The 24300-nt window shown below is 37.9% G+C and overlaps 2 protein-coding genes across 3 annotated transcripts; both read right to left on the reverse strand.

The window, feature by feature from the left end:
- Positions 1-411: 411 nt before the first annotated feature.
- LOC148696519 (uncharacterized) lies at positions 412-989 on the reverse strand. The gene has a single exon (XM_088693591.1). The coding sequence runs from the start codon at positions 972-974 to the stop codon at positions 540-542; it is 435 nt and encodes a 144-aa protein (XP_088549717.1). The 5' UTR covers positions 975-989; the 3' UTR covers positions 412-539.
- Positions 990-2937: 1948 nt separating this feature from the next.
- On the reverse strand, positions 2938-9684 carry LOC137727104 (phospholipase A I). Of its 2 annotated transcripts, none has more exons than XM_068466036.2 (18): positions 8824-9684; positions 8304-8451; positions 8122-8200; positions 7844-7997; positions 7540-7749; positions 7209-7454; positions 6958-7120; positions 6618-6878; positions 6393-6514; positions 5895-6056; positions 5625-5811; positions 5399-5535; positions 5137-5275; positions 4741-4929; positions 4170-4641; positions 3865-4081; positions 3670-3759; positions 2938-3574 (listed from the first exon to the last, which is right to left on the reverse strand). In XM_068466036.2, exons 1-18 carry the CDS (start codon positions 9346-9348, stop codon positions 3125-3127), a joined length of 3951 nt encoding a protein of 1316 aa, XP_068322137.2. In that variant the 5' UTR covers positions 9349-9684; the 3' UTR covers positions 2938-3124. The 2 variants fall into 2 exon arrangements, with proteins under 2 accessions (XP_068322137.2, XP_068322136.2); XM_068466035.2 differs by having other exon boundaries at positions 4170-4644; positions 8824-9663.
- Positions 9685-24300: the final 14616 nt, after the last annotated feature.

Genomic DNA, 24300 nt, shown 5'->3' on the forward strand with positions numbered 1-24300 from the left:
TGAAATAACAAGCGTTTTTTCATCTTTTATTTTTATTTTTATTTTTTTAAAATATATCATGTTTCTCTCTCGTAATCTAACAACGGAAATGTTATTGTGACAGTATCTTAAGTCAATCACGCACTATCATGCATTTTAACTTTCATAACAATAATGGTTGATTGGCTTAGGATATCGTCACAGTCGCAATCTTTTTGCTTCGCTTAACCCTTTCTCTCTTTAGGATATTTTTATGATAGTAACTATAGGACATGGACGATCCTGTTTGATCAAATACCTAGCGACAAACGCCTCCCCTATATCCAGGGATAGCAACGTGGACTAAATGTCGGGTGCAAACCAAGGAACTCACTCCGAATGGTCCTAACAAAATGATGATTTACACAAGATTCGGCAAAAGAAAGAAAGAAAAACTATGAACAGTGACCCTGGCAAGAGAGGATCTTGAGTTTCATTGAATGCATGCAGTCCTATAACAAAATGATACAGAAATCTAAAAGAAGCATTGTCAAAAGTGCTTTTGAGGATTTTGCCTGAAATCAAATGCTCAAGTTGTTCATGTCATCCTTGAGGATCTTGTAATTGAACCCAGGAATCCAGTTTTGCCGATTGGTTTCCGCAACTTCAGCAGCAAAACACATGTTTGCCAAGAACCCTCTGCCGCTGCCGCTGCCGCTGTCACTGCTGCCTCTCCTCTTCCTCCTCCTCCATGTCATTACCAAGAGCCGGAAACTAGACTTGCTACAATGAGCACCGCTACCGCCAGAAGTGAAGCCGAGTATTTGTCCCAGAGGCTTCATTGAGCTTGAGCTTCCACGCCGGTCGAGCTCAAGCTTGCTGAAGTACTCGATCTCCCTCCTGACAAGCGATCCAACCGTGCCTCGCGTGCCTACTGCGATCGGAGCTGTTGCTGCAGCCATTGGACTTGTTTGAGGGAAGTTGGTTTCTGCTGTGCTGCTGGCTTTATACTGCATGATTTATTTGTTTTTTTATTTTATAAAAAAGGTTTGAAGTGTGATGTAAGAAGAAGCTTGCGGGCAAAGAAGGATGGATTGCTTTAAAGTTGGGGCATCTTCTGCTTTCATCCTTATAAAATTCTCAATTAGGTAAGACATCATATTATCCTGGTGGTTGTCGTAAAAGCAACCGGATTTCTTCCGAATTTAAAGGAATTGAGTCCACTCAAATGATCCGGATAATTGAAATTTGATCAAACGATTACAAACTGGGAGGTCTTCTAAAAGTTATAATAATTGTAACCGTTGAATCAAATTTTAATGACACAAATTATTTGATCATTGAGCTCAGTATCTTTAGATCCAGATGAGATCGGTTCCGTCGTAAAAAGCATGCAGAATCTCCGGATTCACTTTTTTACCCTTTTGACTCTGGAGCTCCAATTAACTTTCATGGTAGGGTCTAAAGAACTGTTATTACAAATTAGTATAGGTGGTCAAAATAAATAGCAAGTCTTCGGTGTATATGTTACATTGGCAGGTGTTGTTCTCGAGAAAATTAGTTTAAAAGTAAATATGTGCGTCAATCAAGGTTGATTGATGCTCGTAATCTATTGAAAAAAGAAAAAAAAAATAATGAAAAGAATTTAAAAATTTCGAATTTTAATGATAAAGACAAAATAAAGGGTAAAATGAATAGTATTATGTTTGACTTTTTAATGTAAAAATGTGATTTTTCGTTAAAATGAACAGTACCGTAGACTTTTTGTTAAAACTCCATTGAAAAAAAGTGTTTCGGTACCATTTTCTTACGAGGGGTAGAAAATTCCCACCTCTTTATGCTTTCCTTGGAAGGTTTAACTTCTTTTGATCCAATAGCGAAGATAAAAGGAATACAAATGGAGTATTTAAATTACAAAAAAGCAAGTTGAAACTTGAATGCATATGAGAGAGACACCGCTTTAACTAATTGATTACGCTTGGGTCTACAGTGATGCAATTGTTAAATGCTGTTGAGGCATGTGATTCATTCATTTTGTCCTTCAGCCCCAGCTGAACAGTCATGAGTGGAACTGTATAAAGGGAACATGCAATTGATTAAAATCAAAAGCTTAAGTGACAAAATCATTTCTTTCAGTTGGTAATTTAAATTATTGAATAGGAGAAAGCCCTGTGAAATTTCTTATAACGATTGGCTAGCTTTTTCTTGGCTGTTTGGTCAAAATGGTCATTAACAATGAAAATCAATAAAAGTAGTCTTTGAATTTGTCAATCATAAATCATTTTGATCAGTCTATAAAAAATCTACTAGAATTCTCGTTAAGTGAAGGGGTTGTTTTGACAAAAATACATTTAAAAAGGAAGTCATGTGACACTTTAACGAAAATATTGATATTTTTCATGAAAAAACCAAAATGATTTACTGTGAACAAACTTATGAACCACTTCTATCAATTTTCATTGTCATGAATCAAAATAAAGAATTATAACAATGACTATTTTGGCCAAGCCTTTCTTATTTCCTTCCGAGATTGGTGGTCCGTCCATTTGCTTAAGAAAAGATAAAAAAGAGAGTCCAAGGCTCAAATTAGGTTTTCTTTAGGGATGACACTTTGTCAACTCAAACTAAATTTTTTTTCTTTGGCATTTCTTTTCCACGTACAGTTTGTGAAAAGAACTCCTAAACCCTCCACGACCTTACAACTTAACTAACGTCGAAGAGAAACTTACCTACAATTAGAATGTCACGGTGACAATATCTTTAATCAATTACGCACTACACTATGTCTTAAATACCGCCACCTTGGCATCCCAGATGCGTCATAGGTCTATTGTAGGTTGAGTCGTGAAAACGACAAAACAAAGCATACTTCCATTTATTCAAACTCTTTCACACAAGCAGAAAACATTGGGGAACTTACTGAAGGAAGGAACATATAACTAATGTAAGTGCAGAAATAAACATTTGGAAACAAGAGAGTTAGAACATTTGAGCTCATATATCTACTATTAACGCCAAACACCGTTACAACATTTCACTCTTGTTCTCCGTTTGTAAGCCTCAAAATTGGATGTTTCCTCTTATTTCCTCGTTATTCTCGTTTCTATTTTCCTACGATTTTTGTTTCAATTTTCTTTATTTTCCTGTATGAGATTTGGTTAGCAATCTAGTGTATGCTGGGAAGATGGCATGAATACCTCAACTTCCGGTGCGAGGCAAGAGCTTGTCGTAGAGCAACATCCACGCTCACACCCTCTCGAAACAGTGACTCGTACAATTGACAAACAAATTGCGACACCTCTTCCTCATCGTCATCCCAAAAACCTGTAGACCGGTCCCCGTTTTCACTATCTTCCCAGTCACTCACCGGACTGGTAGGCTCAGCCTCCTCATCTTCGACTTCGTCTTCGGCCTCTTCCTCGCCAATCTCAAACTTCCCGTTTTCAAAAACACTGAACTCTGCAGATCCATGGACTGCTGTCAGCTGTGTTTCTGGGGGCTGAGCTAAAGAACTTATAACAGCTTTAGCGCCAGAGTCTAAAAATGCTTTAATCAGTGGTGGCGTAGGTCCATATGTCCCTGTGCAAATAATGATCCTATCTCTCCAAGCTCCGACCTATAGTTATCAAAGACAAAAAGCATCAGTTTGATCACTTAAATCGTGCGCCCATATTCATATTTAACTTCACAAACGTAAAGGTGATAGTCTACCATCCAGCGAACATCATCAGGTGTTAAATGGATAGAAGGCACAGTTCTACGAAACAAATATGCTCCAATTTCTTGGCCATCGTCCATAACCTTTAATAAATTCCATCATTAAACAAATCACAGTTAGTAGTTCGGCAGTTTGGCAACTATCCAACAAGTAGCAAAATCAATGGTTTCAATGCTAAAGCAAAATACTTGAGTTTGGCGTCCCATATAACGGTGAACGATGCCTCCAATTTGGAAGTACGGTCTACATGCAACCAAATCAGAAATAGTTGAAATATTGGCGAAAGATGAATCAGCCTTCCTGCGGCGGTTTCGCACCACTGATATCAAACTCAGTTTAACACTCTGAAGAAACTTATCTGCAAGCTCTCCAGGCTCAGCAACCACAAATACATCATTCTGCCAACTACAGAAGCAAACGGCTGGTAAATTAAAACTCCAGCTATATATAACATTAACTCGCAATTATAAAAAATCAGTCCAGTAACACTGACCTTAATATCGAGCCAAGAGAGTCATTTTGAAGGGCTAAATGTACAATCCCCACTTGGGGCGAGTTCTGTAACTTCTCGTGCAATGACTGGACGGGTAAAGAAAGCTGTCTAGGTCCTGAAGGAGAATCAGGTGGTGATGCAGCTCCTTTTCCAGACTGTCCATCTAAGCTTAAAGGTGGGACCATATCGATTCGGCCAACCCTCTGTGGGCCAAAATCAGGACTGTAGAAAAGTGGACTTGATGGAATGCTTGGAGGAAATAAAGGTGATGCAAACGGAGTTGGGAACGTTGTTGCTGGTACCGTTTTCACAAATCCTGATATGCCTTGCATTTGCGATAATCGTATTCCATTACGAGCACAAAATGACTCAAGTGCATGAGCATGGTTCTGAGCACGACCAGAATTGGGGCTATGCGAAGCTTCGACAAGTAGTACGTTGCGCCTCCAACCTAGAGACGGACTTTTTTCCTCTGCTACAGAAAAAGTATCAACAGAGCTTACATTCTAGAAAAAAGAGTAAAAACTGAAATTCACACAGAGAAATTGAAGAAAAATGTCAGCATCAATACCGTCATTTGATGCCTTTGACTTGGGGACATGTGACCACTTCTCATCATGTTGAAAGGGCATAAGTAGTCTCTCACAGGCATCCTTAAGTACAAGAGAATTTTTCTGAATATATTCCTCAACTGCATCTTCCAATTTCAGCCAGAGTGCAGGATCAGTCTCATCCAGTTCCATATCACAGCGTTCATCAACTGCAGGAGAAGAGATAGAAGTGCACTGTTTGAGAATAGTACTTGAAATAAAAAGCCACATCAGAGAAAAAGTCGATGCATGAAAACAAAAGTAGTTAAGGTTTGAAAAACGTTAAAACTTAATCCAAATTGGTTTCCCATGCAGTGGGTTGAGATTCCAGACATTTCATGCTCATGTAAACATATTACTTCAGACTTAACACATACCTGGATTAAACCGAAAATATTGTATTCCAGGGAGCATGGGTAGCAATGTGCTCAAAGCTTCCTCCACCCGTTCCACAGAGCATGCACTTTCTATCAATACCTGACCAGTATCCAGATAACGCCAACCACCTTTTCGCACCTACACTAGCAGATTTTGTGTGAACCAATAAAGCCGAGTAATCACTCCCTAATCTTGCACAAAATATTATGAAATATTTCATAAATTGACTCTTCACAAGCATAGGAGATGTTATGATTTTACCTTTGTTGGAACATCACCACAGCCAACGGAAACTAAGCAGTCAATTTTTGTGTCTGGCCATAAAAGTTGTGCTTCTCTAATGGAAAAGATTGTAGGATTGTTTGCCACTATTGCACCATCTTGCCAACGATTTACATCTGTACACATTGTCAGATAGAAACATTTAAATTTTTTTTTTTAAACCAATAAAGAGGTAATATGCATGCTTAAGAACAAAAGAGAGTACCATCTGAGAAATCATCAAGATAATACGGAGCAGCAGATGACGCTCTTATAGCTTGCCATACTTGATGCTTACAACTTCCTATAAAGGCACTGTGCTTATAGCCACCTTCAGCACATCCAGGAGGTGGTCCAGTTATTCCTGAACTTTCTGAAATTGCAAGAGGCACTTCTAGTGTTCCCGCAGGATACTAGAAATGGAGTACAAAATAACAAGTTAAAATTTAAGCAGTGAATTGATGACCTTTCAACAAAGGAAAAAGTTGTCTCAAACCTGATAATTTCGGAATAAGAAAGGCTGAGCTGGCATCACGCTCACCAAAGTTGATACAACAAAAACTTTGGGAACGTTTTTAACTGCGGACTCTATTAACAGATCCCCATCCTCATCGGCACACATTTCCTTCAACAATCTCTCAAACTGATCTGCACTATGCTGCAAGACAATATGTTATAACTGTCCTTTAGAACACAAGGCAACAGGGCAGAAAAATACAAATAAAAAAATTACTCCTGTTTTAACTAAATGCTTCACAAAATTCCACTCCTTTCTAGAATTTATGAGGAAAACAAGAGATCAGACAAAAATGATTGCAGTAAAAATAGAAACTTCCTGAATAAGATACAGAAAGGACAAAGAGGGGGGGTGGGGGGTGAGGGGAATTTCATCCCTCTCAAAATATTTTACACATCAATCTTGAAATCCAAAATAGTAAGGGAAAATGAAAGATATATAAACAAACAAAACAAATATAAAGCATGAAGAACATACTTTAGATCCATGTACAACAACTCTAAAACTCTGGGACGAACTTTTATAGAGCTGATCCAACTTCTCTCTCCAACTTGCAGCTTCATTATCCTTTGGCGCAGGTTCAGCAAAGACAAGTTTTCCTGCAAATCATGACATCAGACATGTAAAGAACTAAACAAAAAAACATGAACAATGAGCAAGGGCAAGCTTTGTGCACACTCATTCCTAATACAGCATACTCACCAAGGTTTTTGTATATTTCTTCACATTGGTCTAAAGACATTAGCTTAATGCCAAGTGCAACAGCAAGCATTCCACCCGTTGATGTGCCGCATATGAGGTCAAACAACTCATGTATCTGTTTTCCAGTTCCCTTCTCAATTGCTTTAAGAATTTGCACAGTTGCCAGACCTTTCATACCACCACCATCCATTGAAAGTATGCGCAGTCCTTGCTTTGGCACCGGTCTCCCCCTTATGGCACGTCGCAGGATTCCATTCTCCCCTGCAAAAGGTATGACATGAACAAAACTCGAAATATCAAGACTAAATCCTTGAAAGCAAAGTAAACTCAAGAGACAAACCGAGAATTGCTAAAGCACGAGCTGCAGCTTTATGCACACGGGGCTCAGGTGCAGCCGTCAAGCGCATTAGAAGTTCACACAAGCTTTCAGAAGTAACCAAAAGACGGCGATTCTCCAGACAGAAGGCCAAATTACCTACTGCCAGCAAAGCTAATCTTTGTACCTAATGAAAGATAAACCTTAAATTAAACGACAATACTAACAAGAAAAGTATGATCGTCAGTGCCTTAGGGAAAAAGTACAGAACTTGCCTCAGGGGTTTTAAGGGCACACAACAACTTCAAAGACTTCAATACATCCTTGGTCAGCATCTTCTGAGCTACAGCATCAGATGCAAAAGCCAGCTTCACCACAACTTGCAACACAGAAATTACTTCCCCCTGGGGCATAGACTTCAAAACCGTTTCGATGGGTTGCATAATGTCAGATTTCATCAACTGCATGGCAACTGAAACATCTGCAGCAAGAGATGAAAGAGCAGAACATGCTTGTTCAACCTGCCAGAAGTCGGAATTCTTAAACCCTATGCAGCAGAAGAGTGATAAGCAGTGAAATCTTTGTCAGGACAGCTAACCAACATACCACATGACGGTTGTCACTGCTTATCATACTTATAAGCTGCCTTACTGCATTCTCATCTTTGCCAACGACTACACGGTTTCCTTGGTCTTGCATAATCTTTGCAAGTGCAGATGCTAGTAAAGGGTGATGACAAGAAGAAAACCGAAATATAAGAGAGAAAAAGGCACTTAGCTTATGCCTGGACGCGCCAAAATAAGAACTATTTTCCATCTGCAATTACCATCAGTGTATTTCAATAATGTACAGGCTAAGATTATCAATTGCAATGAACAAAAACTTCTATGAAAATTGCATTAATCACTACCTCTATTTGCACGTTCACTGATCTCAAGTTATCATCTGCCACAATCCTGATATTCGCAAGAGACAAATGATGAAGTTTGTGGAGTGGCAAGATTTCAGGAAGAAATTCAAGAGGGTTTCCAAATAGCCTAAGAACTCGTAGCTCAGCCATAGCCCTGCCATAAAATTGGAGGGAACCATTAGACCCTAGAGAAAATCATACACTTTACAAACGCATCTTTATTTAAGAGTTGAAAAATGTATAGAAAATTAAATATGTTCAAATGCTGATGAAATGACCTGAAATCAAGCAAAGGCCGGACAAGCTTGTTGTGTTCCAATGAAAGTTCCACCAATCCAACACACTGCCTCAGCTCTACTGCTTACAGGTCCAACAGAAATAATAAAATGAATATGAAAGATTTCACCTCCGAAATATGAACTTGAAGCTGATTAGATTGATAAAGGGATTCCAAACTTACAAGGTACTGAAACCAGCATGTTGTAGTCTACCCTGAGGACTTTTAAGCTTTTCAGTTCACCAAGCTCAGAAGGCAAAAGCGAAAATTTATTGTTATCAAGGTACAGCTTTTCGAGAAGAGGCAGCCGAGTTAGCTCTACCGGTAAAACCTGTGAGTAGCATGCAAGAAATAGAGATAGAAACTCAGAACTTATCTCAAGATTCCTTAATCTCACACAATCACTAAAAAGAAAATCACTTTCTTGACATAATTTAAAAAAGAACACAATTGTATCTTTACAGTATCGACAAGCTGTATTCGAAAGTAACAAAACTATCAATCTAACTATTTAGAGAAACTAGTACTAGAAAGTTCTGGTTTTGCTCTAAAATTAGGAAAAACTACACCAAGAACAGTCATTTATTTCCAAAAATTACACAGCAATCAATCAAAATTTAATAAATCAATTATACATTTATACAGACAATCAGAAAAACAATAAATACAATGAATGAACAAAAGGATTTAAAGAAAGACTCACCGACAACCCACAACCACTCAGATTGACCACGGTGACGCACTGCCAATGCACACCGCAGGCCGCCTCGCCGTCGGCAACTGCAGGCATTGTTGAAGCGAAATTGGAGCGCAGCAAGCGAGTCAAGACTCCAGTGCCATCGCTTTGCTGGCCGGACCCGGCCGTCTTGGTCATGGTCACAGCTCTCAACGGCTCTCTGCGCCTCACCACCCTCATGTCCACACCCACATTCGCTTCCTCTGCCTCCTCGGTCCTCAATTCGACCACCACCGTGTCCTGAGGCATCGGCAACGCCACCATTAGCTGCGACTGGAGCCTCAGAGCCACCTGCTCCTCATCGTCCCCAGCCTGCCAATCCAAGTCGATCCGATACCCTAATTCTTGATCCTGCGTCGCCACGGAAGAGGAGGACGACGAGGACGACGCCGACGACGTACGGTCGAAGGTCTCCGGCGGACCCTCGGTGCCGTACGTGAGCACAAGATGGAAGATCTCCAAGGGCCGCTTCCAGCCCAGTCCCCAAGACATTGTGATCGGCCACAATTAGAGTTCGAATTCAGCGGCGATCTTGATCAGATGGCTGGGAGTTCAGCTGGAGTGGCATTTGGAAATTCATGGCGCGATTGCGATCACGCCAGCGAGAGGGGCAATTGTGGGTCTGTGTGAAGTTGGAGGTTCGATTTGGGGGAGAAATGTGAGGGTCGAGGGTTAGGGTTTTTGGAGGAAGGACAATTGGGATTAATGGCGGGAGAGAAATCCAGACGGCCTGTGTGGCCTGTGTATGTATTGAGCTTTGGAGGTTTTGTTTCGACAGGGAGAGAACAAAACAGAAACTAACTGAATATATAATGGGAAATTTTATTTGAAACTACCTAATCTCTCTTTACGTCCAACTTAAATTATAAATGAAAATTATTATTTTTACCTTATCACACAATTACCATCAAGTACAAAATAAAATTAACCCTAAAATTAAAATTTATCAATAAACCCACATCTAATTTTCAAACCCTACCATACAAAATCACCATTTTTACAAAACAATATCAATATTGACAGTAAACATTGACAAAAACACTGAAAATGACCTTCAAATGGTGGCCCAGAAAGGGTCTGATCAAATACTGAGAAGTCGAAAGCCGAGCTGATCAAATACTGAGTAAGTCCCAACCAGGCCACTACATAATATACTGGGAGATCCAGGGGAAGTTGAAGAGAGAGTTCTTAGTGAATGTTGTAGAGAAATGGATGCATCATTTTTGGATCATTCCTCATTGTAATGATCATTTTTGGATCATAAGTTGGGTATAGAAAGAGGTTACTTGGATTCAAATAAAATTTCTCATATATAATCTCCTTCATTGTAATGACTTTGTAGCTTGCCTTGTTTCCTTTTTTCTCTTTTTGGGTTAAATACAATTTACACCACATGCAAGATTTCAATTAGATTGCCCATTATGCGGCTTAGCCAAACTTTCCCTTTACCTAGTGTAAAAATATAGATGTACTCTAAACTGAGACGTTACATGCTGATACAGCATAGACTTGACTCACAATTTAAGCACTCATTGACCATTAATTTCAATGTTTTTACTTTGCTCGTTTAGTATTTTTATGGAATTGACAGTCAACGTGTGCTTAAAATGTGGGCCTAGTATATATCACATTAGCACATAATGTCTAATTAGACGTTAAAATTGACGAAGGGGTTAAATTGGTGTAATTCAGAAACCAAGTGGTGTAAAATGCAAAAACCAAAACATCGTGGCTTTTTTGTAAATGATCCCCAAACCTTGTGGTGTAAAATGTAGTTCACCCCTCTCTTTTTAAACATCTGAGCTACAGTCTATGCTAAATTAATAACTGCGGGGTGAGTATTATAACTTCATCGTAGACGGGAGAGAACATTGCTCACTACACCCTAGTCTTGCCTTGCCTCATTATATAACAAATTACCAATAAAATTGCATTCTTTATGTCTCTCTGAGAAGTTTTTAAATGTGACTGTCACAATTAAAAAAAGTTTTATGCAATAATCATAAAGCAATTACTTTAAAAATGCCAGTATTTATAGTTGCTCACATACGTATAAATTGATCATGATTATTCATGTTTGTGTCATCCACAACACAAAAACGGTCATGATCTATCTACGAGCTCGTGCGGAATTGATCATATCACTCCTCGTTGAGTTATTATTTGACCAAGACATGCCTTGGAGTTTTTCATGCACCTAAATGTTGCTTTCCTTAGGGAGAATAAAAGATGACCATAAATTTATGATGATGAAACTCTAATGATGTAGCAATAATGCAAAAAGCACCACAGAAATTCAATGAACTCATTTTCTCATCAATTCATTTTCCAATTGCTCTGCATTTTTTGAGCCACACCAGAAATTCAATAAGCTGCATATTGTTCATAACCCACGTCAGAAACACCATTTTCAAGAGTAATGCTATTTATACTATGTTTTTGTACCACATTTTCATACCATCTTATGTGACATTTGATGTGGACAACCACATCATTTGAATTAATTAGATTTTTAAATTTGGTTAATTATTTAATAAACTAATAATTAAGAAAAACTAGTTAATTAAATGATGATTGTGGTATACGAAGAGTCTTTGTCCTTAATTTCCTTAGGTTTTGCAAATTTTTCAAATGATGTGGCTGTTCACATTAGATGTCACCTAAGATGATATAGAAATGTGGTATAAAAACATGGTATGAATAACATTATTGCATTTTCAAACATGAGAAACAAATTCTTGTAGAGTAATGATATTCATACCATGTTTTTATACCACATTTCTATATCACCTTAGGTGGCATATGATGTGGACAACCACATCATTTGAAAAATTTGCAAAACTCAAGGAAAAGAAGGAGAAAAACTCCTCATATACCACAATTATTATTTAATTAACTAGTTGTTCTTAATTATTAGTTTATTAAATAATGAACTAAATTTTAAAATCTGATTAATTCAAATAACGTGGCTGTTCATATCAAATGTCATCTAAGATGATATAAAAATGTGGTACAAAAATATGGTATCAATAACATTACTCATTCTTGTATGAAACTTCCGTCGTGAAATTTGTTATATCAATCAAGATTTCAGTACATGGGGATGCTCCGGTCTACTGGCTGCTTCCGACTTCCGTAGGACATTCTAATAACTTGACCATACTCAAAGAAATCTGCAACGTTGAATTCCAGCGTTTCAGTTGGTATCCGGCCACATCTGAGAAATGAATTTTGCTTGCGGAAATGAGTAGTTCTAGTTGATTGCCAACATAGCTATATACTACGAGAGTCCATAAGCAGTTACGTGCCTTATAATTGCAATGGTAATCATAGAACTAGCTTCTTTTCAGCAGAATTGAGGATTCCCTTCAATTCTCTCTTCACTCTGTCATCAGCAAATATAAATTCTATTGAATTTCTTGCTAAATAGTTCCCTTTTTCCAGGGCCTAAGAAGTCAAGAAAGTAAACAAGCAGCGATTATCAGCTATCAGTCTAATTTACATTACATGATCCAATGAAATCAGACCTACCAAACCGCAGCAGCAGCGAGGTTGTACTCGTTGGAAAGACTGGAGCACACCCCAGAATCATCTGTACAGATGACTAAAGGATGTTTTGCAGTATACAGATCAGCTGCATCACCAAACAAAACATGTTTGTTTGGAAGAAGGAAAATTTAACAATATTTTAAATTATTTAAGATTTTAGATAACTAAATCGAAATAAACGGAAGCAGAAGGCCTAACCAAAATGGTGCACATCAAGTGAAGGAATCGTACTAGTCCTAATGTTGGATGTCAAACAAATCTCAACCTGAAAAACATGATGACGATACATTGAAGTTAGCTAGTCCAACCTACTAAAAGTTTAAAACTACGCAACAATTTTAAGGAAACAGTGTATAAGTTACAACAACGAACATAAAAACGAGAAAACTATAAGTCTCATCTACATTTTCTGCTCATTATGTGTGAAAGCAAAGATGGAACTGACCGAAAACTCAGTACCCTGTTTGGAAATAAGAACTTAGCATTGATGACTAAATCCCAATTAATTATCATCAACAAGGATATTCTTATCGAACTGCCAATATGTGATCATTGCGATCGATAATGTGTCGATATAATTTTAGCCAACAAAATGTTACATGGAATTTCTGCCTTTTTGTGTTCTCTCGTTTGTTGACTTTGATAGCATATCTTCTTTCAGCTACCCTGAATATACTCGGTTGCTTCCATGCCCCTCGGACAATGGACCACCAAGAATCGAGCACTTGGTAGTTTCAGAAGGGGGGACTGTTCAAGAATATATCTGCAAAGTTCTGGATCTTTCTCTTTAATGATTGCTGCTCTTTTTGTCTTCACATTGTTTTTTGTTGATTTATGTCACATGATTTCCGCCATTATCAAGTTTGAATGGTAAATGGAAAAAATTTCATTCTTTTGAAGGTTTGTTGCAGATCCCATCCATTTTTGGAGCTGTATATTGTGCCCTTGTGTGTCCATGGCCTCCTCCAACTGCAACCCCAGAGCAGATGAGGGTATTTGAAGAAGTTACAGCACCGTCAGTACTAAAAGACTTTCCCGATAACACATCCAGGCCAATTTGTTGAAACTGGAACCTACTTATGTGTTCATTGTTGTATTAGTGGCCAAGTGGAATGATGATGTTTGTTGAAAAGAAAAAAAAAGGTGGACAACATCATTGTGTCTTCCTTGGTTTGGGGAGGAAAACATGGAATTGTTTTTTGTCTTGACCTATGGGAAAAGCCACGGATGGCTTTGGGGTTTTAATTAAAGGATAGCAATTATCCTCATTGTTTGTGAGAGAGAGTGAGAGCTGAAAACAGAGGGCAGAGAAGAAGAAGAAATCTGGAGCAGCAACCCCATTTTCGAAGAGAAGAAGGTGCTCTTCTCTTTGGTTAGTAATCATCCATCAAAGTAATTGTAATAGCTTTGTATAGAGAAGAAATTAATCACTATATTTTCTTCTCTATTTGTTTCTTTGGTGTGTGAGAGCTTTTGGGTGTATTGGGGTTAAGGGTTGTGAGATTGCCAACACTTTGTAAACTCCCATTTGGTTGATAGTAGATTATTGGGTGAGCTCCTACTGCTCCGAGGACGTACTCCAGTTACACTGACTGTTGAGGAACCTCGTTAAAATCTTGGTGCCTTTTATATTTTGTTCTTGCACTATATTTGATATATTTCCTGTGGGTTAGTTTGAGTTGGTTCCAAAAATTGATTTGGTGCTATCCGGGTTAGCACAACAATTGGTATCAGAGCACTGGTTGCTCTTGGGTACTGTCTAGTTGCCAAAGATGTCAGACGGGTAAGATGAGAATCCTTTTGGAAGCAGCTCCGGGTTTGCAAGAACTACGGTGCAAAATGCAAAGTTCGAAGTGGAAAAGTTTGATGGCACAAACAACTTCGGGATGTGGCAATGTGAGGTTAAAGATGTGTTGGCTCAACAAGATCTTCTTGCCGCCTTGGGAGAGAAGCCTGAAGCTATGTCGAAACTGGAATGGGAGAAATTAAATTTGTGGGCTTGCTCTTCAATTCGGTTGTGCCTTGCAAAAACTCAGAAGTATTTTGTGATGCGGGAGACTTTGGCAAGTGTGTTGTGGCAAAAATTGGAAGACAAGTATATGACGAAGAGTGCAGAGAACCGGCTACACTTGAAGAAAAAGCTCTACCGCTTCCAATACAAAGAAGGTACAAAAATGATTAGACACCTTGATGCTTTTAATAAGTTGATTGCCGACTTGTTAAATTTAGATGAGGATATTAAGGATGAAGATAAGGCCTTAATATTGTTGAATTCCTTGCCGGACTCTTATGAGCATTTTGTTACCACTATTATGCATGGTAAAGAAACTGTGAAATTTGAAGATGTGTCAAATGCCTTGATGAATTATGAAATGAGGCATAGAGATAAAAATCATGATAGTACCTCTGAAGCTTTATTTGTTAGAGGTAGATCATCGGAGAGGAGATCCTCTTCTAGCAGGAAAAAATCACAGTCTCGACCTAGAGGAAACTCTAAAGGTAGAAAACCTTTGGAAAGGGATGAATGTGCCTTTTGTCGTAATAAGGGCCATTGGAAGAAAGATTGTCCTAGATTGAAGACCAAAGGCAAAGAAAGTTCTGAAGCTAATGTTGCTGAGGTTGAAACAGATTTTCCTGATTTTGCTTTAACCACTTCCTCATCATTTGATTGTGCTACTAAGTGGGTGTTGGATACGGGTTGTACTCATCATATGACTCCTCACAAGGATTGGTTTTCAAGCTTGAAAGAGTTTGATGGCGGTGTTGTGTTCATGGGAGATGACAATCCTTGCACAACAAAAGGGATTGGTACAGTTCGTTTGAAGTTGCATGATGGCATGGTTAAAGAGTTGACAGGTGTTCGGTATGTACCGAATTTGAAGAAAAATCTTATTTCTTTGGGAACTTTGGAAGCCAAGGGCTTCAGGTTTCATTCAGATGGGCAGACATTGAAAGTGACTTATGGTGCACTTGTTGTGATGAAAGCTCCTCGATGTGGCCATTTGTATTTATTGCAAGGAAGCACTGTGACAGGTGAAGCGTCTGTAGTCTCAGAAAATATGGGCACATCCGATTCTGATACTACTAGACTGTGGCATATGAGGTTAGGCCATGCTGGTGAGAAAGCTCTACAAGGGCTTGTGAAACAAGGTCTTCTAAAAGGTGCCACGACTTGTAAGCTTGATTTCTGCGAGCATTGTGTCTTGGGAAAACAAACTAGAGTGAAGTTTGGTACTGCTGTACATCAGACGAAGGGCATTCTTGATTATGTGCATTCGGATGTTTGGGGTCCTACAAAGACTCCCTCTTTGAGTGGTAGACATTGGTTCGTGACCTTTGTTGATGATTATTCAAGAAGGTCTTGGGTCTACACTATGAAGCACAAGAGTGAGGTGTTGAGCATTTTCTTGGGTTGGAAGAAAATGGTTGAGAACCAGACTGGGAGAAAGATTAAGATTTTGAGATCGGATAATGGTGGTGAATACACATCCGACCCTTTCTTTAAAGTTTGCAAAGAAGAAGGGATTGTAAGACATTTCAGTGTCAAGGGAACTCCACAACAAAATGGAGTTGCAGAAAGATTGAATCGAACCTTGCTTGAGAAGGTTAGATGCATGTTATCTCAGTCGGGTTTGAGCAAGTCATTTTGGGCAGAGGCAGTTACTTATGCATGTCACATCATCAACCGGTTACCCTCAGCTGCTGTTCAGGGTAAGACACCAATGGAGGTATGGTTTGGAAAACCCTCTTCTGATTATGACTATATTCGTATTTTTGGTTCACCTGCTTATTTTCATGTAACTGAAAATAAACTTGATCCTAGAGCCAAAAATGCTATCTTTCTTGGTTTTAGTAGTGGTGTCAAAGGTTACAGGTTGTGGTGCCCAGAGATGAAAAAACTTGTAATCAGCAGAGATGTGACATTTGATGAAGAAAATATGTTTAGAGACTCTGAGAAGAATGTGAAAGATGTCCAACAGGTGGAGCTTGAGAAAGTTGCCTCTAGTACTTCAAATCCTATTTCCGCTGATGTCGAAGCCACTACAAGTGAAGAAGTGGAAGACCATGAGGATGTTGAAGAAGTTGAACTTGAAGATTCTATTCAAGTTGAAGAGCAAGTTTCACCTCAAGAGTCTATTGCTAAGAACAGAGGAAAGAGAAATATTACCAAGCCAGCTCGGTATAGTGACTATGTTGCTTTTGCTCTTCCTATTATCACTGATGAGATTCCATCCAATTTTGAGGAAGCCATTGAGAGTGAGGAAAAGGAGAAGTGGTGCAATGCCATGGGTGATGAGATGAATTCTCTCTTGAAGAACAAGACTTGGGAGTTAGCTAAATTGCCTAAGGGTAAGAAAGCTATTGGTTGCAAATGGGTGTATGCCAAGAAGGAAGATGCTGATGAGAAAAGCAATGTGAGATTCAAAGCAAGATTAGTTGCTAAAGGGTATGCACAAAAGGAGGGCATTGACTACAATGAAATCTTTTCTCCAGTTGTGAAGCACTCCTCAATTCGCATTATGTTAGCTCTTGTTGCACAATATGATCTTGAACTTGTGCAACTTGATGTGAAGACGACTTTCCTACATGGTGATTTGAATGAAGAGATCTATATGTGTCAACCGGATGGGTATAAAGTGAAAGGGAAAGAGAATTTGTTTTGCAAGTTGAAGAAATCACTTTATGGCTTGAAGCAATCTCCAAGACAATGGTATTTGAGGTTTGATAAATTTATGAGAGGCCAAAATTATTCTAGAAGTCAATATGATCATTGTGTGTACTTCAAGAAGTTGCAAGATGGGTCTTTCATTTATTTATTGATATATGTTGATGATATGTTGATTGCCTCAAAGAATGTCGAAGAGATTGAGAAATTGAAGAAGCAAATGAAGAATGAGTTCGAGATGAAGGATCTTGGTGAAGCAAAGAAGATCCTTGGCATGGAGATCACTAGAGACAGAGAGAAAGGTTTGGTATGCTTGAATCAAAGACAATACCTTGAGAAGTTGATTCGGAAGTTTGGAGTTCATGATTCAACCAAACCGGTTAGTACCCCTTTGGCTCCTCATTTTAAATTAAGTTCTATACAGTGTCCTAAAACTGATAAAGAGAAGCTGCAAATGAAAGATATACCATATGCAAATTTGGTTGGTAGTTTGATGTATGCAATGGTATGCTCTAGACCGGATATTGCTCATGCAGTTGGCATGGTGAGTCGATATATGCATAATCCAGGTAAAGAGCATTGGCAAGCAGCTAAATGGATATTGAGATATCTCCATGGTACTCGAGACGTTGGTTTATGCTTTGAGAGAGATGACTCTGGTATTGGTCATTTTGCAGTTGGTTATGTTGATTCAGATTATGCAGGTGATCTAGATGGAAGGAAGTCTACTACAGGCTATGTGTTTACTATGGCTAAAGGGCCAGTTTGTTGGAGGTCCATTTTGCAGTCGTCTGTTGCTTTGTCTACTACAGAGGCTGAATATATGGCAGTTGCTGAAGCTATAAAGGAGGCCATTTGGATACATGGGCTGATTAGAGATTTGGGGGTTGATCAGAAGCAGGTGGAGGTGCATTGTGATAGTCAGAGTGCCATTTATTTGGCTAAGTATCAGGTTCATCATGCGAGGACCAAGCACATAGATGTGCGTTATCACTTTGTTCGTGAAGTTGTTGGTGAAGGGGAAATCATTCTCCAAAAGATTCCAACTAAAGACAACCCCGCTGATATGTTGACTAAGGTTGTTGGTGTAGCCAAGTTTGTTCATTGCTTGAACTTGGCTCGCATTTTGCCTATTTAAAGAAGGCGTTGAGCAGTAGGAGTTTTGGAGAATTGGCTCGTCATGAGTTGTTCTCTTGCTAGTGTTTGGGAGTGATTTTTTGTGTCAATTGTGTTGGTTGGCTTATCATGGCGTTTTCGGAACTTGGCCAAGGTGGAGATTGTTGTATTAGTGGCCAAGTGGAATGATGATGTTTGTTGAAAAGAAAAAAAAAGGTGGACAACATCATTGTGTCTTCCTTGGTTTGGGGAGGAAAACATGGAATTGTTTTTTGTCTTGACCTATGGGAAAAGCCACGGATGGCTTTGGGGTTTTAATTAAAGGATAGCAATTATCCTCATTGTTTGTGAGAGAGAGTGAGAGCTGAAAACAGAGGGCAGAGAAGAAGAAGAAATCTGGAGCAGCAACCCCATTTTCGAAGAGAAGAAGGTGCTCTTCTCTTTGGTTAGTAATCATCCATCAAAGTAATTGTAATAGCTTTGAGCTTTGAGCTTTGTATAGAGAAGAAATTAATCACTATATTTTCTTCTCTATTTGTTTCTTTGGTGTGTGAGAGCTTTTGGGTGTATTGGGGTTAAGGGTTGTGAGATTGCCAACACTTTGTAAACTCCCATTTGGTTGATAGTGGATTATTGGGTGAGCTCCTACTGCTCCGAGGACGTACTCCAGTTACACTGACTGTTGAGGAACCTCGTTAAAATCTTGGTGTCTTTTATATTTTGTTCTTGCACTATATTTGATAAATTTCCTGTGGGTTAGTTTGAGTTGGTTCCAAAAATTGATTTGGTGCTATCCGGGTTAGCACAACATTCATGTACACCCAAAGCGTTTTCTTAGGTAAAACACAATGTTTTACAGGTCCTTATCATAGTTTTTACTAGCGTTATTCTTGTTCACATGAAAATTTTGATCAGGTGCTATGAAATTGACTGGAAATCAAGAATTGTAGCTGTAACTGATGGATTCGTGGTTTTGGGCAAACCGGCTGGTACAACAGTACGTGTCATTACACATTTTGATGGTGTTTTGTCCATTCAATATCTTTTATCGGGAACTATCAAATGTTTCTTGAGCAGCTAATTACTTACTTTCATCAACTACAGGCCATATTGAAGAAAGTTGTGCAACCTTTGCCACTCGTGCCTTTGGCATGTATTTAGATTTGATAGCCTTAATTACTGGGAGGGGGAGGGCAGACTCCGATAACTCAGAAGCTGAGGAGCACCTTTGCTGCCTCCAACCCGGAGCTTGTATTCTTTAGGTCATTAAGTTTATTTTTCTCTTCTTACGTCCAGCAGAAAAAGGTGAAGAAGAATTATCTTGTTCTTGCGGCTGCTCCTGTGCCAATTGGAACAATTACTCACTACTTGCATCCAATTAAAATGGCTCCAAGACTCATTTCAGAAGTTATTAGTCTATTTCAAGCCCTGCATTGGAATTGGTTTGGCTTTTAATGAGTTGCACTTAAGGTCTTTACATTCTTGCGTACCACATTGCTTTCCAATTGTCTTTAATTGGAGCTGAAACGACGCCTTCAGTACGTTCTACTTGTGTGTAAAACTAGAAACCCATTACTTCTCACCAGAGAAACCTGGTGTATTGGTCTTCAAGCATGCCAGATATCATGGAATGATGGGAACTACACTTTTGAGGCTGGAGCTCCCTGGTGGAGGTGCTAATAAAATTAGAAGAGGTGGGGTGGATGCCGATCGATTGCATGGTATGGTATTCTCTTTTGGTGGAGTTTGGGCGTCTGCCTGTATCATATGCTTGATGGTAGGCTGATGACATGCATAGAATCTGTCTCTAACCAAATATTATGCCTTTCTTTATCCCATGCAATCTGAATTGCCTCGATCACAACCATAATCTCTGCAACAACTGCATTTGGATAGGAAGACGAGGAGGCAAACACTCCTAAAAAAAGACCACTAGAGTCATGAAAAACACCACCACTACCCACCTGACCATTCCCTTTACAAGACCCGTTAATCTTAATCCACCCAACAGGAGGCGGACGCCAAAACACAGGCACAAAACTAAGAGCATTCGAAGAAAGGGATGAAATTCTTAACATGGAGAATATGGGAATCAATACACAACCAGTGAAAGAAGAAAAATAAATAAAAGCTGAATCCCTCCAATACCGTAAAAGACTGACATTGGGATGCGATAAGTACTAAAACTTTTGTTCTCAAACCTGATCTGGTTCCTTTTGTGCCAAAGCCACCAAAGGAAATTGCTCGCTTACCCTCTTATAAATTCATATTTGATACGCCAGTCCTCATATTTTGGTAATCTCACTCTATCTCGCTCTCGCTCTCGCGCTCTATAAAAACTTATCCATCGTAGGTGCAGCAACGTTAACCATTATAGCTAGCAGGGCGAGGACAATACGATCCCCCAACATATATATAATTTCGCATCGCTCCTTCCACATCTCCCAACAGCAAATGCCCATGAACCCAAGGAACCGAGTTTCATGAGTGATATGGAAACTCCCACAAAACCCTAAACCTAATATTCATAAGAACATTATAGCTAATCTCAAAATGATTAAAACAGGGTATTTCTATATATATTAAGTCGGAATGGATACGGACTATCGGTACCTGAATCCGATTATTGTTAGATCATATTTGCTAAACAATTAATTTTTGAATCGTTAAGCGAAGAGACACCGGATTTGGATCATTAATTACACTGGATTCAGATTAAAGTCTCAAATCTATATCCTATTAATCACAGTACTGGATTCGGATCAAAATCCAGTTACAGTAAAAGTGTAAAACCAAGATGAATAACAAAGATAAATCATATCATGTAATACAAGTCACGACAGCTGCAAATAATTCTTTTTTTGCTCGCTCACAGTCACAGGTTTCAGTACACGGCGTATAAATAATTCATAAATGGTAAATCTGGAGATGGAGCCATCAACTAAACATAAAAGATAAACAATCACGTAATTGTCCCTTAGGGGACATGTAGTCGGAAAAGGATCCTTTTCCTAAAGATCCGGGAATTCCGTGATCGTGACCGTTCATCGTACCTCGTGCGGTCAGAAATCATTTCAAAATTTAAAATTAAATACAAATAGTACCTAACGAAAACTGACCGCACGCCGAATCATTTTCTCATGTAGTGGGTGAAATGTCGGAAAAGAAACAAAAAAAGATAATAAAAAAAAATCACATAATTGTCCCACCAGTAGATATGGAATGAGTGGAATGCCGAAAAAGAAATAAAATGAGTAATGCTAGGTAGACTAATTTTTTAGATTAAATTTATAAATTATACCCTTTATCACAGTGGTGGACAGATGTTGAGCCCTTGTATGGCAGCTTAGATTCAAACTCTGTTAGTGATTAATCTAACATCTAATCTAATAAAATCTAATGTTTGACAAAAAAAAAAAACCACTTAAGTATAATTGAATTATCAACAATCATGTATGAATTCATTTGAATTTACAAAAAAAAATTAGGAATTTTTAGATTGACATGCACAAATTCTTTTGTTTGAATTTATTAGTATATAATTTTTTTAATTCATGTGAAAAAAAATATGAAATTGGAGATCACAAATTTCAACTTTTTTATGCCAAGATGTCATTTTTAAAATTCATGAGGTGAAATTCTAAATTTAAAAAAAAAAAAAAAATCATGTATGTCACCATTAAGGCATTAACACCACCATCACCGTCACCAACACTACACATACAACTATTGTTGCTCCCGTCAACCCCAACCCCAATCACCATCGTAGCGTCAATACCATCACCTTGCCATTACCATGACATTGCCACCAAAACAATTCTACACACCATCGTTGCCGCTACTGCCACCACTCTGTTGTAAGAGTAATAAGTAGGACGTTTGAGATCTCAAAGGGAGATTAGAGGTAGGTTAGGCAAAACTGTTATAACTAAGAGAGTAGTTAAATACTCATTAGTTGTTGTAAGTTTCACGCCATTGGCTTGAAATTTTGCCACATGTGAGAGAGTACATGAAGATTTGAAAGGTCAAAGTTCCACATCTGTAGGGATGGCAACGGGGCAGATTGGGTTTAGATGTGCCATCCCCATAACCGAACCCGTTTGTTTTTTCCATACCCGAAACCGTAAAAAACCCGAAAGGATATTCCATGTAATCGAACCCGTTGAGTAACAAATTCCTCATAAGGTACGGGTAGATTAGAAAACAATGGTATTCCAACCCTAAAGAAAAATAATTTGAAGAAAACATACCTATTAATGCATTCAGAAACTTGGAGATTCGCAAAAGGTTGAAGGCTGCTGCTAATTTGTAAAATTCCTTGAGTTCTTCCATCTTTTTTTAACCTTTAAGTTCTTCCAGATTCCTTGATTAAAAGCATTAAAATTTTTGGAATAAAGATAGAGACATTGAAGTCTACACTGCACGCTCAAGACTTTGGAGTCTCCTAAGGAGTATTAAAGTTGCTGGAGTAAAAAAAATATGGATTTCATTCGTTTATAAAAATATGGATTTCAAAGAATGAAAACGGGGCAGGTTTCTACTTCATCGTTTACCCTCTTTTGTGCTTTTAGTTTCACATTGAGTATTTACTTCTGCACACAAAAATTACTTCATTTCCCAGCATCGCTTATATTAGAAAAAAAAAAAAAAAAAAAAAATCTCTTATTGAGTTGGTGTACCTACCAATCTACAGAAAATCAAAAGAGTAATGTTATTCATACCATCTTTTTATACCATATTTCTATACCACCTTAGATGGCATATGATGTAGATAGCCACATCATTTGAAAAATATGTAAAACCCAAAAAAATGAAGGAGAAAAACTCATCGTATACCACAATCATCATTTACTTAACTAATCTTTCTTAATTATTAGTTTATTAAATAATGAACTAAATTTAAAAATCTAATTAATTCAAATAATGTGCCTATCTACATCAAATGTCACCTAATATGATATGAAAATGTAGGACAAAAATATGATATAAATAGCATTATTGAAATTAAAATACACGCGTGCATTGGATGATTCAAGATGATGTTAATGGACAACTATCTCCTAATTAAAAACAAAAAGGAGTTTAACACAGCTGGGCGAATCAAAAGCCTGATACAACTAATTGACTTTGCTTCTTGTAGGTTTAAAAAGTGGAAATGGATCATATCTCTTCCACCAAATTTATTAAGGATACAAATCTAGATTTTTTAAATTTGATTAAACGGTTACAAATAAGGATTAATTTTAAAAGTTATAAAAACTTTAACTGTTGAATCAAATTTTAAAAGTCCAGATTTACGACTTTGGTGGATTTGGTGGAAGAGATCCGGAGATGATCCATTTCCTTAAAAAATAAATAAAGTAGACTTGACATTTTCAAAGGAGATGTCAAATTGTCCAAATCAGCAATAACGGTAACAAAAGACAGCATTAATGTTTTCCAATCGAGAAGCCAAGTCTGATGTGTCATGACATGGATTGACATATTTTCCCCTTGCTGCCAAATTTGATAGTACCTTCAGATTTTTTAATTAATTATTAAATTTTTTTATTAAATTTTTATTAGTTTAAAGCATTATCTATTTGTTTCTTTTCATTCCCAATGCAAAGAAAATACATATGAATTATTATTTTATGTTTAAAATTTGACATATCGATTGGAAATCAAAAGTTTAAAAAATGTCAAAATGTTACGTAAGCCTTCAAATTTAAATTTAAAATTTAAAATTTGACATCTCTTTTAAAGATAATCTTAAATTTGAAACGTCTTTCCCAACTTTTGTCCCACTTTGGGCCCATGCTAGAAAGAACCTTGAAACTTAGCCCTAGAAACTAGCTAGGGTTTATCAGTTTTGTACTTCTTTTCTTCCAATATTTTAAAACACCGGGTCAAATCACATGTTTCATGTTTATTCTGAATACTAAAGTAATATATACTTTGTTCTTTTCCCTTTTTACAAGCTACCTCAGATTCTCTTATTGAGCATTTTCAAACCTCCGTTTCTTTTGTTAAAGCGGTGTGTTATTTATACATTTTTTTTTTACTTTTCACACATCTTTTGTTGATTTATGTTCCTTGATTTTTTATAATTCATCTAATTCGAAGGCTGAAAA

This window comes from Pyrus communis, chromosome 5, assembly GCF_041283825.1.
Source record: "Pyrus communis isolate YQ-2024b chromosome 5, ASM4128382v1, whole genome shotgun sequence".
Taxonomy (NCBI): domain Eukaryota; kingdom Viridiplantae; phylum Streptophyta; class Magnoliopsida; order Rosales; family Rosaceae; genus Pyrus; species Pyrus communis.

Coding starts and splice junctions, on each gene's coding strand:
- LOC148696519 (XM_088693591.1), bottom strand. CDS start 974: ATGCAGTATAAAGCCAGCAGCACAGCAGAAACCAACTTCCCTCAAACA.
- LOC137727104 (XM_068466035.2), bottom strand. CDS start 9,348: ATGTCTTGGGGACTGGGCTGGAAGCGGCCCTTGGAGATCTTCCATCTT. Junction 4,645..4,740: donor GTCAAAGGCATCAAATGACG/GTATTGATGCTG, acceptor CTTTTTCTGTAG/CAGAGGAAAAAAGTCCGTCT. Junction 4,082..4,169: donor TCTCTTGGCTCGATATTAAG/GTCAGTGTTACT, acceptor TTGCTTCTGTAG/TTGGCAGAATGATGTATTTG.